Below are 19,323 nucleotides of genomic sequence, written 5' to 3'. Positions count from 1 at the left end.
GAACTAAAGGATGATTTTAACAAAATCAAATATTTTTTTCACATTACTATACAGCCATTATTAACAGAAAGTCATACGTGAACTGAAGGTTAAACTAAATCTCCCAGGGAACAAAATGCCCAGTTTAATAGAAAAAGCTTCTTCTAGAATTTTCAAATAGGGAATACTTCCACATTACTAACGCAAACTATAAATCCAAAGAAGATAAGACCATCCTTAAGACTTCTTACAGAGCGTTTGGACAGAGTTACTATTCCAGGAAGAACAAAAAAAATCTCATAGATCTTACTCAGCGTCGCAAACACTGCTGAGTATCCGGTTTGGGTTCACGTACACGCCCTCGCTCATCCCTCTCCGCACCTTAGGTTCCCGTCGTCTCTGTCTGCTGATGCTCAGCCTCCAGCTACCAGAGGACACGTGTTCTCCACACTCAGGTAATTTAACAGTGACCTCTCGAAGACATGCCTAACTCTCCTAGTTGTCATAATCTATTATGTAAAAATGTCGGGGAATGAGCAAAAAATATACTGGAAGTCACATAAATAAGTGTCCAGAGAAAAAACCAGAACTACTAAAAGAGTTAATTGTATGCTTTAAACCTTGAAATGCAATAAGGCAAAATCCACTGAGATCTTTAACATAACCTTAACTATTTAATGAGTAGTCATATAACAAACATTCACTATGTCTGTCTATCAATCTTCAAAGAAAGTAGTAAGTCCAGGCATAAAATGAGCAAATTAATCTCCCATTGCTTTCCATGGCAATTAATTAATCGATTTCAATTGATCAATTAAATTTCTTAGGTAGAAATTGCCCACATATAGCATTCATCTCAAAGCTGTTACATGTAAGTATCTTTCCTCCTCTTCAAAAACATTTTTTTTGAATCTCTAGTAAAAACCTACCTTTGAGGTTCTTTGAAGTTGATCACCGACATATGTTTTACGAAACTGATCCAAGAACCACAGAATTGCAAGCTCTATTTTCTCATTAGAACTCTGAGGCAATCCGGTATCCATTAAAGATATAAGTTGAAAAACTCTTTTCATGAAGGAAAGAAAAAAAGCTTCAGTGAAAATTGTTAGAAAAACATTAAAATATACATTAAAACATTTACTGCCAATGTAATACATAATTACTGTAAAAAGTGGAAACATACAAAAACTTATAAAGAGCCCTGGCTGGTGTGGCTCAGTGGACTGAGTGCCAGCCTGCAAACTGAAGGGTCACCGGTTCGATTCCCAGCTAGGGCACATGCCTGGGTTTTGGGCCAGGTCCCGAATTGGGCAACCAATCTATATTTCTCTTGCACATCACAGTTTCTATCCCCCTCTCTCTCTTCCTTCCCGTCTGTCTAAAAAGAAATAAATAAAGACTTAGAACCTATAAAGAAATTATTTTAAAAACCACCTAAAATTGTACCACTAAGAGATACTACAATTTGGCCTAATTGCTTCTAATCTTTTTCCCTAAGACATACATACACATATATACATACAAGCATATAAGCCTACACAGATGTATGTAGTATTTTACTTTAAAAAGTTATAAACACATATAATATACATATATAACATACACAGATATGAATAAATATGATTATTATGAATATAATACATAATGTATGTTAATATCTGTATAGATAAAATTTTAGTAAATAAAAGAATGACATTGAATACATAGTTTTGAGTTTTACTTTTTCAATAAACCTTGTATTTTTATTTAGTAATATATTTCGGGGTCCCATGATTCAAAATACAAAAAATATTAAGAGGTACACCCATCAAGTTATATCACTTTCTTTATGAATAACAAACATCTTACCTGAAATACATTATAAGAGGATTATATTAACATAATCAAATATTTCTAACACAAGTATGCTATTATTATGATCAGAAAATCATAAATAAACTAAAGGTTAAGTTAAATTTCCTAGAGGAAAAAAACTTAATTCAGTATAATAAAAAGTTTAGCCTAGAATTTTCAAAAAAGAAATCCTTTTTATTATCTACCTATCACCATTAAACTGTCCCGGGGATGGCAACCAAGTGCCTGGTGCCGACAAAACCCAGCATAGCATTAGAATCTTTCTAAGAGACAGAAGCAGAGGCCACTGAGGAAGCGGCACCTTTTCCTCCCCGTCCAACTGCACGAAGGCAGCTCGGCAAGCCCTGACCCACCTGCTTCCCGCCATGTATGCACACAAGACATGTACACACGCACTGGTAACCATTTACGTGTCCTTTCCAGGATGTTAAAAAATGTATGGACAGGCAAATACGACGATGTATTCTAAACAGATGCATACACCAAACTCTGTGTCTGGATCCAGATGATATTTCAGGTGGCTTAATTAAGGCATATCTTGCTATGAAATTATTTGAGTAGGACTTCCCTTTTCCTGCTCTAGTTCTTTGTTGATTCTATGTAATTGCTCGTTTACTTTTATTTCCTTTTAATAGCATGCATTCTGAAATCCAAGGAAGACATAAGACCAAAAGACAGTTTGCTGAGGTGTCTTTACAACTCATACTAGGATGCTGATTTGCATTTCCCTAGGCAGCACCGCATCCCTAGCAGGAAAGTAGAAAAGAGTCCCCAGCAGGGCACACGATCCACTTGCCAAAGAAGCTTTGGTAGAGTACAAGAAGCTCAGCTTCAAGTGCCTGAAATCCAAAATAACAATTGCTTAAACAATGTAGATGTTTATCTCTCAAGCAAAAACCCAAGGCAGTGCTCTAGGACTAGCTGGTGCTCCACGGTGTATCAGGGACTCAGGCTCCTTCCATCCTATTGTTCATTCATATAATCACTTCATGGTCTAACACTGCTCCGTCAACTCTACTCATTATGTTCACATATGTTGCACACACTGCATTCATTTACATCCAAGTGCTGAACATAACCCAGGTGCTTAACTATACCTAGCTGCAAGAGAGTCTAGTAAATGTAGCTTCTGTTCAGGTGGCCACAATCAGGTATTCTATTATTTCAGAAGAAGGGAAGAAGACATATGGCACAACTAGTAATCTCTGCCATCGTGCACTTCAAAGATTTTTGGCCACCTCTAACAAGTGCTTAAGATCAAAACTTGTATTTTATAAATATAATATTTACTTCCAGATTCAATTTATTGTTCTACATTTATTTTCTCTTTATCTTACGTTATTTTTGGTAAAGAGCACAGAGGGAATAAAAAGATAAATATATCACTAAATTATTTTGACCCAAGTATAAGCACACCATTTCAAATACAACAAAATGAACTTTGGACAATCATTTTATATTCCCCTACATATCCAAGTAAAAAATTATTCAGTCAACAAACATTTGAGGGTTTACTATATAACTGGTATGTATTAGAAAGTCAGAATACAACAATGAGCAAGACACATATATTCCCAGTCCTCCAAAAATCTACTGCCTATGCAAGGAACAACAATAACACATGCAACTAGAATCAAGGCTGACAGTGCTACAATAAACACAACAAAGAAATGAGTGAGGATTCCTAACATTCTAGAATGGAATGGGACAAAGAATGTTGAGAAAGAGGAAAGTATATAGCTATCTAGGAAGGTAAGCAAAAGCATGGCTCATTTAAGAGCTGAAAGAAAGTTCAGCATGGCTATAAAGCAGTCAGTGGCAGCAGAGGAGGCTAATGAGACAGGCAGGAGCCAGCTCATGAAGAGCCCAGTAAGCCACGTTGACTTGCATCCCAACGGCCACAGAAAGTCTCGCGGAGTTTAAGGAAAGCACTGACATGGTCAGACCTGCACTCCAGGAAGCCAGAGCCGAGGCGAGGTGTCCGTTTAAGTCTACAGCACACATCCTGGTGAAGGATCGCAGGGGCTAAAAAGGCAGGGGAGATGGAGACAACCGGACTGATCGAGGTAACTAAAGGGTAGGACTGGCAGAATTCGATGACTATATGGATGCCAGTGAGAGCAGAAAAATTTAGGGATAACTCCCAGGTAACTCCCAGGATTCAAGCTTAGGCAAGTGAGTGGGCAGGGGAGGGAGGTGAATCTCAGTCAAGGAGCCAGCGGCCCGTGTGGGACCGGACGTGCATGCCCAACAGTCCTGCAGGTGTCTGGGAGCCAGAGGACAAGAGTTACTAGAACAACATAGACTCTCCGAGCAACACTGAGGGCTGAGTTGAGGTAGAAAATGTAGACGTATCTTAACTGACAGCAGTACCTACGTACAGAGGTGTGCGACTTCTTCTACCATCGCTCGACAAATGAGGGAAAACCCTGGATCTCAGCAGGGTTAAGGTGTGCCGAGCAGTGAACAGAGTAGATGAAGCTTCTTCCTTCCCTTATTGCCTTATTGTGAAATAAACACACACAGGCCAAGAGGTTACAGTACCATGAAGAAGAATAAAGAAAGCAGGGTAAGGACGGAGTTGTGGAGAGGGAGCTCAGAGGTGGCGACACCCGAGGGCAGTGAGAGAGTGCAGTGTGAACACACAGAGAAAGCACTCCCAGCACGGGGAAGTTCAGGGGCGCTCAAGTGAAAAACACTGGTAACACTCAAAAAAGGGCAAGCAGGCCAGTGTGGCTGCGTTGAATTAGAAGGGACAGGAAATCAGCTCAGAGAAGCAGTGCAGGATGCTCTGGACCATGACAAGGACTTTGGAATTTGTCCCTTGTGAGATGGGAAGCCACTGGAAGCTGATGAATGAAGAGGACAGTGTCATTATCTGATGGGACAGAAGTTCAAGTCCTCTACGGATAGAGAGCAGGGTTTGGGACAGAGAGCAACACTCTGAGACAGTCGTCAAGGTCTTTGAAGAAGGAGGAGGGATGACGAAAACGAGCAGGTGGGGCCCTGGGAGGCACAGAGGGCGGGGCGACAGAAGAATGACCGGAGAGACGCAGCCACTCTGCCGGCGCCGGCAGAGCGAGAGGGCGCAGGACGGGTGAGACGGAATCCCGGGAAATCTCTCAGGAGGGTTACACTCCGGTCGTGATGAATGAAACTGAAATGACTATGAAATTATCCTCATTTAATTAGAATTGTGTGGCCTGAGCACAAGTACATTTATTTGTTTTCATTATAATTATCACAATATTGGGAGCTTTCAGGAATATTAACCTGCTCCTGGTAACACAGCACACAGGTTTTTGGCAGGAGCTCCGCAGTCTTCTAAGCGGGCCGTGCTCTCCCGGGGGCTGCAAAGGCGTCACGTGCCCGCACGCAGAGGGAAACAGCACCACAGTTCCAGGTACTCGGAACTTCTCCGTGTGAAGTGGGTGTTTTACAACACTGCCTGAAACATCGTTCTTACTTAAAAATGTCGTTTTAAAATGCATGCCTGTGGTTTCTCTGGACAAAGAGGGGAGTGGCAGCAGACGCCCCACGCTTCCGTTTCCACGCCCGCCTGCCCGCCACCGCTTCTCACCCCACCCCAGCCTCGGCCACGTGCCGGGCGGCCGAGAAAAGACCCACAGGCTCCCGTGTTCGCATCGAGGCCTCGCCCAGGGGAGAGGACGGGCCTGCCGAAGCTCGAGCCCTCACTCTCAACTCAGCGGGACCAGAAGAAGTTCTGGCTTCCCCAGCGGCTCCTCAAAGAGGACAGAGAACACAACTAAGAGATATGGAAAAGTGAAACACGCCAGGAGAAGATTTCAACCAGTGAGAAACGGGACACGGAAATAAGCCGACAGATAAACCGCCTTCCCTTAGTTTCCACCCGCCACCACCACCACCACAGACTGCCTTGGGGCACAGAACGGGGTCCCGAGTGGCCTTCCGGGAAGACGCCCGAGGCCACCAGGTGTGTGGCGCGCCGCCGCCTGCAGCCCACGGCCACTGCTCACGCTGGTTCTGTCGTGTGAAGTCGCCGTGGGCACCGACTCAGAGAGCACTGAACCAATGCTCCCAAAGGACACGCAGGGTCCGGCTCCCCAGGAACTGCGGCCACGCCGTGCTCATCAGCCCGTCCACACATCACCTTGTTCTGCGTGTGTGTGTCTTTAAAGACACCCTATTTAATGTAGACTTGATTCATTAACACTGATCTCACAGCCAGTAGCACTACCACTTGCCTAAATAAAGCTTACCTAAACGCTTGTGTTTTCTTTCTGAGGCACGTTACAGCCTTTATGTGCTTAGAAACGCTAGCCAGCACTTTGGTGCCAGCTGGAAGGGCCATTTTAAACAGCAAAACCACCAACGAAAAAACACAAAAATGCAAAAATGATGGCACTACACAGCGAGCAGAAAGGGTCAATTTGCAGCATGAGAGCCAAGAGGAAAAGGCGAGCGCCTGATCCAGCTCAGCCAGGAAAGTGTGCACCTAGCAACTCAAATTGGTCACCACCACACACACACGTCCAAGAGCAACTACAACAGCACCTTGAGGACTGATTGGGGTGCAGGTAAATTTTAGCAAGTACCTCAGCTTGCAACAATGAGGTCTGTGAATAGTGAGGACTGACTTTATTTGTTTTCTCTTCTCTCGCTTCCTTTTCCTTCATTCTTTCTTCTCTAAAAATGCACCCTACTCCCCACCCCTCAAAAAAGCCCTAGTCCATAAACTTCACCGAAGGTCTGTTTTCTAAACCATGCAGACTAAAACACAAAACAAATCTTATTTAAAGTTACATATGTGTGCTGGTTAAGCAGAAAATAAATTTTCCCACTTGGCAAATAGACACCCTCTTTTGTCTACTCCCTCTTATATATTTCTCAGGAAAACAGGCCAATGGGTATTTCCCTACTTGGTGACAAAAACTTTTAAGAATTAAACTAGGTCAATAAGTAGGCAAATTGTTCGCTTGGTTGAAAATGAACCAAAGCATTTTAAGAATGCCACATTCATATTTTCAAGTAATTTAATATTAACAATACACACCTTAAGAGAAACTAAAAATATTTATGTTACATTTGGGTTCAAATTTCAATGACAAGGGCTACTTTAAAGGTTGAAATGGGTATGGAAGAAAGGGAAAATATAACTAAAAGAATATTTACCTTAAGGTAGTTTATAACAAGGAAAAACTGAGAAATGACCTAAAATTCCCCCCAACAAGCACCAGTTTAAATTAGGGTTCAGTTTAGAATATTTCATGTCTCGGTAGGTGAAATGTTCATAATATTATGTTGGACTTTTTTAAAAAAGAAGTGATGTTCCCTGGCCAGGTGGCTGGGTTAGTGGGAGCGCCGTCCCGTGCACCAAAAGGCTGGGGGCTGGGTCCCGGTCACGGCAGTACACACCTACGAGGGGCAACTGGTCACTGTTTCATCGGTGTTTAAAAATAAAAAAAAGTGTTTTGAGGTTTTTTTGTTTTTTTTTTTTAGTAATATAGTTCTTACCATTTGCCAGGCATTGCTCTAAGCATTTAAAAAATATTAACTCATTGAATCCTAGTAATAGTTCAAATGAATTAGGTATTATTATTAGTATTCCTATTTTAGTTTACAATAGTGTAATATAATTTTTGCTTTACAAAGTTGAAAAATACACATGTGGTGTACTGTACATATACCCTCAAGCATGAGTCAAAAGACTCAAGGTCTTTACCAAAATGATGGTAGTAGTTATGTCCAACTCAATATACGACTTTTCATTTGGATTTTTAAGGGTTCAACAAAAACACGTATTACTTGGTTAATAAAGACATCATTAAAAATAAAATACACAGGAAACCAGCTCACTCATATTATCCATACACAGGAATTCTCCTCAGGTTAGAACAGAAACATGAACTGCTTCTTATTAACACTGTATCTGAGGTGCAGTCTAGTCCGTAATCCTGAACGAAACCTGTATCAGGTAACTGGCTTTCCATTGCTTTCTGACCAGAGGTACGTCACCCCAATTTTGCCACCAGCCCGATACACACCGCTTTGGCATGCTTCATCAGGTCCCAAGAAATAAAAAGCAACCTAAATCTTCGTTGCACTATTTAAACACGTTTAAAATATATTCGACCATAACTTACCACAGGCATCTACAAATCACTTAACCTCTAAGCCTTGGTATTTTCATCAAGAAAAGGGAAAAGAACACCTTCCTGAAAAGGCCAGATATAACATGCTTTATTTAGCTAACAATACCGGTCCAGCCACGGTTTCTTAACTGCTTAGTAAATTTCTGCAAATCGCACGGCCATTACTCACCGACAGGATAATTCTCCATCCATAGCGTCGTGTTCGTCTGTGCTGGTGTAGGTTAACCTTCCGCCGACAACTGTCCCCACTAAGTACACCAGCCACGCGAGACGTCCTGATAAATAACAAGAGCAAAAATGTTCATGAAGTACTGTAGGAAGAAAGTGTGATTTTCCAGAACACTCCAAACTTGGTAAAATGATCTATTCCTCCAAACATGTGATAAAGGATTGTGGGCTCAGTTCTTCACGGTGTGGAGAGCTGGGTCTTAAGTTCATCGAGGCACTAAGTGGAATAGTGAAAATGCCAGATGTCACAGCCAGGTGACACTGTTTGAATCCCAGCTCGACCGATTTGCTATGTGATCTTGCTTAAGTGACTTACCCCTTCACATCTTATACGGTTTTCATTTATAAAGCAGAGAAAATCGTATTCACCCCGAAGACTTACGATTCAAGTTAAACTTGATCACGAAAACGCAAATGGAACGTCCAGACCCAGGGCTGTCAGTCACACTGGGACGATCCAACCACCGGGACCTTTTCCGCGCGGTCAGTGTCATGGCGGCGCCAGTCCGAGCATTTTTAATATTAGCCCTGCTGAGAATGTCACAATCTATTCCCTTTGTGTTTTTATGCACAATTTTTAAAAATCTAAGATTCCCACCATGCAATTCACATGGTGTGACAACCAAATTAACGTCCTGGGCAACAGCAGGACAGGACTGAACAGCTTCACACTGGGGGCACGGGGCACACGCATGTCTTCACAAATCTTACTCCGGGGCGGCTGGCGCTGACCATTTAGAAATGGAGGTATTTGTATCAAGTGGTTTTTATTTAAGGTGTATTACTTTACATCTCTAGATTCAGCAATCTATGTAACAGGTTCTCTGAGACTTTTGAGAACTTCATGAATAATTAACAACATGCCAACTATCTTGCTAAAAAGAACTTCTGTGCTCTTCTTGGGGACTAATTTTTCAAAGATGACCAGGCTAATTCACAATACTGAAATCAATGATGTTTCTGTCTTAGGAAACCTGTTCAAGTGAACTACGGTGTTTGGGGTTTTTTACAAGGTGTTGAACAGTAATAACAGAGGGCGTGCGCACTTGTAAGAAGACTTAAGAAGGATGAATAAGTAGGCAGCAGAAAAAGGACACATTCTCCTGATCTTCCTGTGGACACTATCAGTCGTCACTGCACGACAACCGACCGACAGAGGATTCAAACCTCTGGAGACACGAGCACACGGAGGTGACAAACACCCCCCCAGATCGGAAACGTGACCCGACGAGTACCTGCACCCCTGAATCTGTCCCGAAACAGCAATGACTGGATCAGAACTGACCAACTACGCAGCCTGTGCGTCAGCAGTGTGAAACGGGTTAAATAAAAGAATAAGATCACTCGTTTGATCAAGCAATGCAGTTTGTGACTTACTAATGTGTAGTTTGTGAAAAAGGCTAGCAGGAAAAAAGCTCACGCAGGAAACTGAAGGTGTTAGGAAGCGACCTGATGCACTTCAGCACTCTGTGACCAACGTGCAAGTGTGTTACTTACATACACATTATACCTCTACCTGTACCTTTGGAAGTAGACTGGCACTATTCAAATTAATAAATGTTAAAGTTACTTTGGTTACAGAATTACTTCCACAAAGTTTACAGAGTCATATAAATCCATAAATCTAAACTGTATTTAGAAATATATTCAATAAATATGCAACACGTGAGTTATGTACCTATAAATTTTAAAAATATCTCATCCTATAATAAGACTAAATTTCCATTTTAATTTTCCATTAATGTTCAGGGCACTTGTTTTAGCAGCTGTTCGAGCACAGAACATTTTTTCCTTTAAAAAAATAATTATTGCTGCAATAATCTGTAATTATGGTTTATAACCGCAATAATCCCAAAGAAATCAGTCATTACCATAGATCACCAGTAATCGCTAACTACTGTTAATGACCTACTTCCTAGGGATTATTGTTTTCTAAGCCATGACCGTATCATCACAAATACGGAAGAGCAAGACAATATAATACAAATGAGATCGTAATATAATAATAAACTTATTTTGTAACATTAAAAGCCATTAAGCATCTAAATTAAAGCACACATAACGAGAGCATATAATTTTCTTTGTTCAACACTAACTGAAGTGTTGGGTCTGCACAAAGGAAACCGAATACCACCACATACGATGGCACAAACTGGAGCCGCCTTACGTGTTTTTCATGATGTGAAACCACCATTTTTTAGTCGACCACAGATGTCTTTACAAGGTGGAAAAATTCCTTCCCCTTGACCTTTTGACTAGAAGGGAACAAATATTTATTTAAAATTTTTTATGTATCAGGTATTATATTAGAGACTTTGAAATGTCATTTTATTAAGACTATATATCTAACTATAAAAACTCCTTAAATTTATATTAATCAAAAATCAAGTCTCACTTATTTTATTCAGTAAACAGACCTTTACTTAACATTAGTACATTATTACTGTTCAGTTATTTCCATTCATATTTCAGAGAACAGCTACTACCCTTTTGTAGGAAATATCATTTTATAGGAACAGGTCTTTTTTTTTTTTTTTTACTGTTGTTCAAGTACAATTGTCTCCATTTTCCTGCCACCACTTTCCCCTGCCCCACCCACTGCCCCCTCCTACCACCCTCAATCCTATCCCCCTTTGTCTTTGCCCATAGGTCCTTTATACATGTCCTTTGTTTCACAACTGAATCTTTCTTTTCATTGGGTTGGCCAAAAAGTTTGTTTGTTTTTCCAGCACGATGGCTCTAGTAGCACTTAGTTGTCTGACACTTCATTCGAAACAATTTTGTTAGATTGTGACAGCTGTCGTATCAGCATGTGTTAAAAAAAAAAACTTACCAAAATTGGTCAATTTCGGGGCAGCCATTTTAATATTGCAGATGGAAGAAAATACACATTTTCAGCATATTATGCTTTCTTTTTTCAAGAAAGGTAAAAATGCAACTGAAATACAAAAAAAAAGAGATTTGTGCAGTGTGTGGAGAAAGTGCTGTGGCTGACAGAACATGTCAAAAGTGGTTTGTAACTTTTGTGTTGGAGATTTCTCACTGGATGATGCTTCATGTTTGAGTAGATCGCTGAAGTTGACAGCGATCAAATTGAGACATTCATTAATTGAGAACAAAAAACGTTATACCACACAGGAGACAGCCAACATACTCAAAATATCCAAATCAAGAAAATTATTGGTAAAAATGAAAAATGTGTCTTTTATTTTACGGAAAAAACTTGACAGACTTTTTGGCTAACCCAATACATTGTAATTTAATATTTACATATATGAAAAAAATAAGTAATGGATTACTTATAAGTAAAAATAAGTGAAGTGTAATACAACAAACACCCATGAACATGCTATACAACTTAAGAACCAAGGCTTTCCCATCACACTCGCTCCTGCCTCCGCACCCTCCCCGGGCTGGCCTCCCTACCCCCACCCTGGCAGTGACCGTGACCCTGGATTCGGAGCTTACTAAGCTCTTGACGTTTTTCTTTTGTTTTATCACCTACACATATCACTACGTGTTCCTACACAACATAGTTTCAGTCTCACTTGTTTGGGGGCTTCATTAAGTATTTCAAACCACACATAGTTTACTGAGAATTGCTTTCTTACCCCCACTGAACACCTTACCTCTGACACCCACCTTTCAGTGCACCTGTAGCTCGTCCTTTTTATTGCTACGCAGTATTATTAGGTTGGCCAAAAAGCATGTATTATCTTCAGAACATATAAGTATGTAGTAAAAGTATGAAGAAAGGGCACTAAATGACAGGCATGAAAACTGAAGACCGCAAGTGTCCCTGCCGGCAGCAGAGGACAAACTCGGGGAGAGGAACAGCGGGAGCAGCGTGACTAGCGGCGCCGACCCGCTCTGCCAGCTGTGTGACGGGCCCCGGGACCGCTGGCCACCGCGTCTCAATGCGTGCACATGCCCTCTGGCACGTCCTTGGTGTTTCATAATTTTCAAAACTCGACTAAGAGAAGAAACCAATCATGAAAAGGCTAAGTGCTGCAAAAATGTTAGTTCTCCCCAATTTTTTTGTAAATACTGAAACCCTAATTCAGGAGAGAACATTTCAAGGAGAGACAGTTAGCAGCTCCAGTACTCAGTCCCTCGGCAGAACTGTGCGGCACAAAACAAGGAAAAATACGTAACGAATAAAAGGCATCTTAAGACGACGTTACGTAAATGCAGAGGACAATCCTTTAACTATGTTTTACAGAGCAGCTGAGGTGAGAAATCACTGAAAGTAAGTTTGTCACCCCTTACCGCTCACTTTCTGAAACGACACCAAAGGTACAAAGACTTCTAGAAAATTCTTGAGCTATAATTAAAATGCTTCCTCCTAGAAATGGACGGAATCAGTTCCACTCTCATTATTCACATCATTAAAAAAAATCGGGAAAATGTATTTATTTATTCTCATTCCCTGCTAAGATCCTGACGGGATTTAAAGGGATAGACATAAACAAACAAATCCTCCTCAATAAAGGGCTACAGAAAAACAGTGAGATTTGTACGTTTAAAGAACTAAAACATCACAGTAATAAAGTAAAGGCCCAGTGACGGCTCGCACACAAATGCAGACCCAGGGTGAGGTCTCCCAGGGCTGTTCCCTGGGTGACACTGGGCTCTGAACGTGTCAGCAACGGAGGAGGACATGCGACCGATCGGATCAGGCGTAAGGTCGTGAACCCTATTCATATGAATACTATAAAGGAAAACTGGAAGTTAACCATCAAGCCACCAAAATATCCAGAAGGTTAAAGAAAAATTAATGGCTTATTAGGGGATTAGGAATTGGGGGGAATCCATAAGAGTAATTTGTATGAAATTATTAAAGTGATCCATGAAACCACTTAAAGTCCCACATGACACCACGGGGCCGACCGCGTTTACTGACCCTCCTGGATCGCCATGTCCGCGGCCGCCCCAGGAGCGGAATGCAGGAGCTTCTGGTAGTTCTGCGCGTTCTGGTCGAACAGCCGCACGAGGAGCGCGCACGTCTTCTCGTAGTCGCACCTGCTGACCGTGCACAGCTGCTCCAGCTGCTGGAACACGGTGGCGGTGTCATCCAGCGGGTCATCTAAGTGATCTCTGCGGGTGCAAGAACAAGTTTGCAGACGGCATTAGAGTGTGAGGCACTTTCAGTCACCACACATAAGCTTTACTCATGTTAAACAAAATTCCATAATGGATAAAGGGATAAAGGAAACCGGATTGGAATGGAAAAAACAATGTCTCTATTTCACTAGGGCACGATTGCATACACTAAAAAAATACCCCCCAAAAGCTACTTGCACTAAAAGGTGAGCTTACCAAGGTCCTGGCATACAGGGTCAATGTACAGAATTCGAGTGCATTACTACATACTAGCAACGAATAACTAGAAATCGAAACTTAAAAAAACAGTACCTTCCAAAGGCACTACTAGAAAACATACAAGACTAATGAAATCTAATTAAACACCTGTAAGAGCTGAAGGCTGAATACTACAAAACACTGACGAAAGAGGTCGCAGAAGAGCTGAAGAAATTAAAAGACAAACATGCTCACTGGCTGAAAAGACTCGATATTGGTTAGATATCAATTCTGCCCCCAAATGAATAAATAAATTCAATGCAATCCCAGTCAAAACCCCACCAGGATTTAGCTGTTGATACTGATTAAGATCATTTAAAAATTTACATACATGGAAAAACAAAGGAAGGAAAAAAAGAATTTCCTTCATTTCATAAAGGCTCCCTCCTTTTCATAAACATTTTAGAGTGATCTAAGACACACAGACAGCAGAGCCCACAAATTACAGGTGTACAGCTTAATGAATTTTTACAAAGTGAACACAACAATGTGACTGGCACTCACAACAAAAAAAACCAGCACGTTTCTAGGACCTCACAAACCTCCCTACTGCCCCCAAAGCCCCCTCTTATTCACCCGGAGGAGGACCCCAGATTCATTTTGCCTGATTTTGAACTTCATGGAAGTATACAGCCTGTACTGTTTTGGGTCTGTCTTCCTTTGCTTACTATAATGCTTGTGGAATTCACCCATGTTATTGCACATGATTGTAGAAGATTTATTCCCACTAGAGCCAAAATAATTTTGAAAAAGAAAGACTATGGTGGGAGACTCATACTACCTGATTTCAAAGCTTATTATAAGACAACAGTAATCAAGATAGGTTATTAGCAGGAGAAACAGATTAATGAGAACGGAGTCAAGAAACAGAACCACATGTGTGTGGTCAATTACTTCTCAAAAACAGTGTAAAGGCAATTCAATGGAGAAAGGATAGTTTCTTCTTCTTCTTCTTTTTTTTTTTTTTTTACAAATGGTGTTGGGATAACTGCTCATCTATGTGTAAAAAAACACCAACAAAAAAAATGCCACAAACCTCAAGCCTTACCTCACATCACATACAAAAATTAACTCAAAATGAATCATAGACATCAATGTTAGTAATGAAAGTATATAATTTCTAGAGGAAAAATAAAGAATAAATTGAACTTCATCAAACTTTCTAACACCTTATCTTTGAAAGACTGTTAAGGAAATGAAAAGGCAAGCTATGAACTGGAAGAAAATACTTGAAAAAACACACACAATAAAAAGACTTGTGACCAGAATATACAGACCTCCCAAATCTCAATATAAGAAAATAACCCAGTAAATAATGTGCAGCAGACTGGACAGGCACTTTGCCAAGAATACATACAAATGATAAATAAGCATATAAAATGATGGTTAACATTATTAGTCACTAAGGGAATGCAAATTAAAACCACCATGAGGTACCACTACATACCTATTAGTTTGACTAAATTTTTAAAAACAGACAATATTAAGTGCTGATGAGGATGCAGAGCAACTGGATCTTTCATACACTGCTGGTGGGAATGCAAAATGATACAGCCAATTTGGAAAAGAGCTGGGCAGCTTCTTACAAAGTAAAAGATACACTTACCATACAACCGAGGATTCTCACACTTTACTATCTACCCAAGAGAAACAAAAATTTATGTCTATGCAAAAATCTGTACGGGGACATTTACAACTGTTTTATTCATAATTGATAAAAATGGAAACAATCCTAATGCCCATTCACAGGTGAATGGATACACAAACCGTGGTATATCCACAGAACAGAATACTATTCAGCAGTGAAAAGGAAACGACTGACGCGACATGGAGGAATCTTATATGCACTATGCTAAGTGAGAGAAGCCAGACTAAAGGGCTATATGCTGTATAATTTTGTTTTTACAACATTCTGGAGAGGGTAAACACTATAGGAAACAAATCAGTACTTGCCAGAGGCTCATGGTGGGGAAAGGACTAACTACAAAGGGACCCAAAAGAGTTTTTGGGGGATGATGAAGCCATTCTATATCTTAATTTTGATGGGCATTATACTGTATGCACTTGTCAGAACTCATAAAACTGTACACTAAAAAGGATGAATTTTACAGTAGGTAAATTACTCCTCAATTTTTAAAAATTCCAAGATGCAAAAGATGAAAATTCAACAGAAAGATTTAGTTTTCAATACCTCACAACTATGGCAACAGATTCCAACCGAGAAGTGATAAAGGCCTTCGTGATTTCTGGTGCATAAGTGTCTAATAAGTGGGGTTCAGTTGATTTCACAAAAGGAACTGAAGCTACCATCCTTTGCCACAGAGTTAATAAATAATGAACACTGTTGGGAGCAAATTCCCAATGCTACAAAGAAATAAAGCAAATGTTATTTAGAATGACATATCTTTCTAAAATAAGAATTACAGAGGAAAAATTACTAAACACAGATTTTAAATTTAACTTTTACTCTGATTATATAAGCAATGAACGCTTAGCATAGCAAATTTTGTAAATGCAAAAAAATGTATCAAGAAAAAAACCAACAGTCTCTCATTATTTTTCCACCCAGGAATTACCACTATTAAAATGTTAGTATACTTCCTTCTAATCTTTTTTCCATGAATAGTTTTCCACAGAGTTGATATCATTTGGAAAATAGAGTTTTTAAACCTTCCCCCAAACTTATAAATTTTCCCCAAAACCAATTGGTAACAACTTTCTTTTATTTCCTCACATAGATTTTATTGTAGCTTTTCAATTCATTCTTCAACTATTAGATATTTAGATGCCCTCTAAGCTTTTATTATAAAAATGTTATAAGCCTTTTACCCTAAAACCTTGCAATGAACATTTTTAGCAAAGTACTCTAATAGATGTTTAAAAAATCCCTACCAAATCTTACAAGAATCTACAGTTTAATATCAAGTATATATTTCTATTTACCTGTAGGCTAGTAATGGTAAAATTAGCAATTAATCTGATAACTTCAGGATACTCCTTCACCATAACTAATTCTCCCAGCTGGTAATTTGTCTTCAAACGAGCCAAAAATCGACAAAATTCATGATAATTACCTGGATCAGACAAACCCTAAAATATGAGACAGAAAGAAAGGCTTTTAAAAATACTTAAAAACAAACCAAGCCAAGGACCATCAGTAGAATTCCAAGAGGACTTTATTAAGTCTTCTAGTTTTCATGGGTACTCATGATATTTTATGCCAACTAGGTAGATAGTAATGAAAGAAAACAAATCATTTCTGCTGGGTTTAATGTTGTCATCAATTACTAACAATTGCTAACAATAAGGAGTCCAAAGGAAAGGCTTTGCAGGAAACCCTGCACCATGAAAGCTAAATTATAATGCTTAGGAACCCATTACATTACACAGAAAGAGTGTGTGTGTGTGTGTGTGTGTGTCGTGGCTTAAACAGAAGTCAACAGAAAACCTGGAAAATATTTAAGATAAAAAAACAAGAATGGGCTCTTGCAACCCTGGAAAAGTGCAATACCACTGAACTTAAGGTAAACAGTGTACATGCATGGCACACACAAGGAATACAAACTGCTTTTAATTCAACACATTTTTATTGAGAACCTACAGGCACTGTACCCTCAAGCATCTTCCTGTTGCTAAATGAAGAGTCATTTAATAAATTAATGCAGTGAAGGGCACAAAGTTTAACAAAACTACTACAAGACGCAGAGATGACTTCCGGGGGAGGACAGGTTAAAGGACAAGGCCAACCCAGGTGCCCGCAGTGGTCTGTGAGCTCCTGGAAGACAGGGCCCACGTGCTCTTATCTCCGCAGTCTGAACACTCTGCACGGGGCTGGCCGGAAACCGTTCAGAAAGTACTTGTTTAATACTGAAGAGCGTATAGGAAACGTCACTCAAATGAGCTCAAGGAAAGAACAGAAAATAGTGTCTAATTGTTAAGGACACATTACAAAAAGTATTGTGTACTCAGGCCTTTTAATATGTTTATAACTCCAAAATAATTAACATAATATTCAAACTAACTTTTAGAGCCACGAAACATCAACATTTGGATGTTAAGTCAATTAAGAAAACTATACAATATTATATTACCCTCCACATATTGATGGTAGTAATTAAAACTACAAACATTAAAGTATATTGGTCAAGTTCCACTTATCAGCAAAACACATAAACTTTACAGTTGTACTAAACGGAAGGTAAAGCAGGATGGGGGGACTGGATGAGAGAAGGTGAAGGGGTTCGCCAGAAAGCATGCACACGTAACACGCAGACACGGCCAACATCGTGGCAACAGCCGGAGGGAAAGCGGGGGAGGGGGAGGCGACAGAGGGGACGAAACCGGGACAGAAAGAGACGCTGCCCTGGGCGACGGGCGCACGATGCCACGTGCAGATGAGGATGTTCTGCTCAGTGGTTCACGGGGAACTTGTACGGTTTTATTAACCAGTGTCACCCCAATAAGTTCAATTGGTTTTAAGAGAGGGTAATGCAAATGCACAACATATAAAATACTCCCGAGACTAACCTGCAAAAATGAGTGCTTTTCAAAAAAGCATTTTTTATGTACAGATATTACATGTAGTAAACAAGAGATTTATACAAACCTCCTCAAATCACCGTTTACCCTTTTAAAAGCTGTACTTCTGTTACAGATATTTTAAACCAAGCACAAAATAAAAAGTGAAACAAAAAATTTTATCTAGGCATGTGAAATCGCTACCTGATAATGGCTTTGCAATGATCGGAAACGAGTATTGCTATTGAAGTTTTGCAGTCAGTGTAGAAAGATTTTAAAATCTACAAACTCTTATTTGTCCACAAGAGGGCAAAAAGACATTATTTCATCATTTAAAGCCACTTACTCCAATGTTAACACTCAGACTTATATTAAGTCCTCTAGCTCAGAAGGCAGCTATAACTCGGAATCAATCACTTCAGTGATTTACGAAGAGCAAGCAAAGAAATGTAGTACAAGAGCGGAAAGCAGAAGCATGATATGACACGTGACATCTGCTCAGCTCAAAGAACGGAAAAAACACAAGAGGAAGGACACAGAAGCGGGTCGGGAAGGCGCCCGCTCCCACTACGAAGGAGCCGTGAGAAAGGTAAGCACACTTCACACTTTCTCCCAGGAGTGTCACAGAGTCACGACTTGGTGATGCACCTTTTCAGCAGAAAAACTGTATTTCTATATGATAAGTATTAAATTTCGTCATAAATACCTGAGGGTTTTCAAGTATCCTTTTTACTCCCTTAATTAAATTGCTGAGGTACTTGGCCCGTTCGGGACTGCTAAATAAGGACCTTCTTGTAGAAGCAAACTGGACCAAACATGAAAGTGCCTGAAAAAGGAAACAACGAAAGTCATTTCAATTTCAGAAGTAACTAGGGCCACATGTAAGGAACACTAGTCTTTACGTAAAAAATATTTTTTAATTTCTGTGATTAAAAAAGCATTATAGAATCCAAAAATAATGAGAGAAAAAAATTTAACGTATCCATCACCACCACCATCCACAACTCTTCAACCCCATTAACATTTCCATTAGTGTGTCTTCTCTTCCAATATTTTTTCATATATTAAATGTACCCAGAGCAGTGCCTGGACATTTACACTCAAAAGGCTCACAAGTGCTTCCGATGACCGGGTGTGTTTGCAAACCCGAGCCAGGTGTCCTACCGAAGAGAAAATGTGGTTTTGTGGTAGAAGACGTTTGGGAAATACTGCACATTATGCACTGTGGCATTCCGTAAATGGGCAGCAG

The 19,323-nt window shown here is 40.0% G+C and overlaps 1 protein-coding gene across 2 annotated transcripts in view; it reads right to left on the bottom strand.

Moving 5' to 3' along the window:
• Positions 1–19,323, bottom strand: part of RANBP17 (RAN binding protein 17) — a 227,750-nt gene that overhangs the window by 181,814 nt on the left and 26,613 nt on the right. For both annotated transcript variants that reach the window (XM_028529018.2, XM_028529019.2), the window contains exons 9-14: positions 18,781–18,900; positions 16,500–16,646; positions 15,748–15,920; positions 13,099–13,292; positions 8,137–8,242; positions 909–1,044 (exon numbers count right to left, since the gene is read on the bottom strand). In XM_028529018.2, the coding sequence (XP_028384819.1) occupies positions 909–1,044; positions 8,137–8,242; positions 13,099–13,292; positions 15,748–15,920; positions 16,500–16,646; positions 18,781–18,900 (876 nt within the window). The remainder of the gene's footprint in view (positions 1–908; positions 1,045–8,136; positions 8,243–13,098; positions 13,293–15,747; positions 15,921–16,499; positions 16,647–18,780; positions 18,901–19,323) is intronic.

Source organism: Phyllostomus discolor, chromosome 13 (assembly GCF_004126475.2).
Source record: "Phyllostomus discolor isolate MPI-MPIP mPhyDis1 chromosome 13, mPhyDis1.pri.v3, whole genome shotgun sequence".
Classification (NCBI taxonomy): Eukaryota; Metazoa; Chordata; class Mammalia; order Chiroptera; family Phyllostomidae; genus Phyllostomus; species Phyllostomus discolor.
This window is presented reverse-complemented; position numbering and strand designations above follow the sequence as displayed.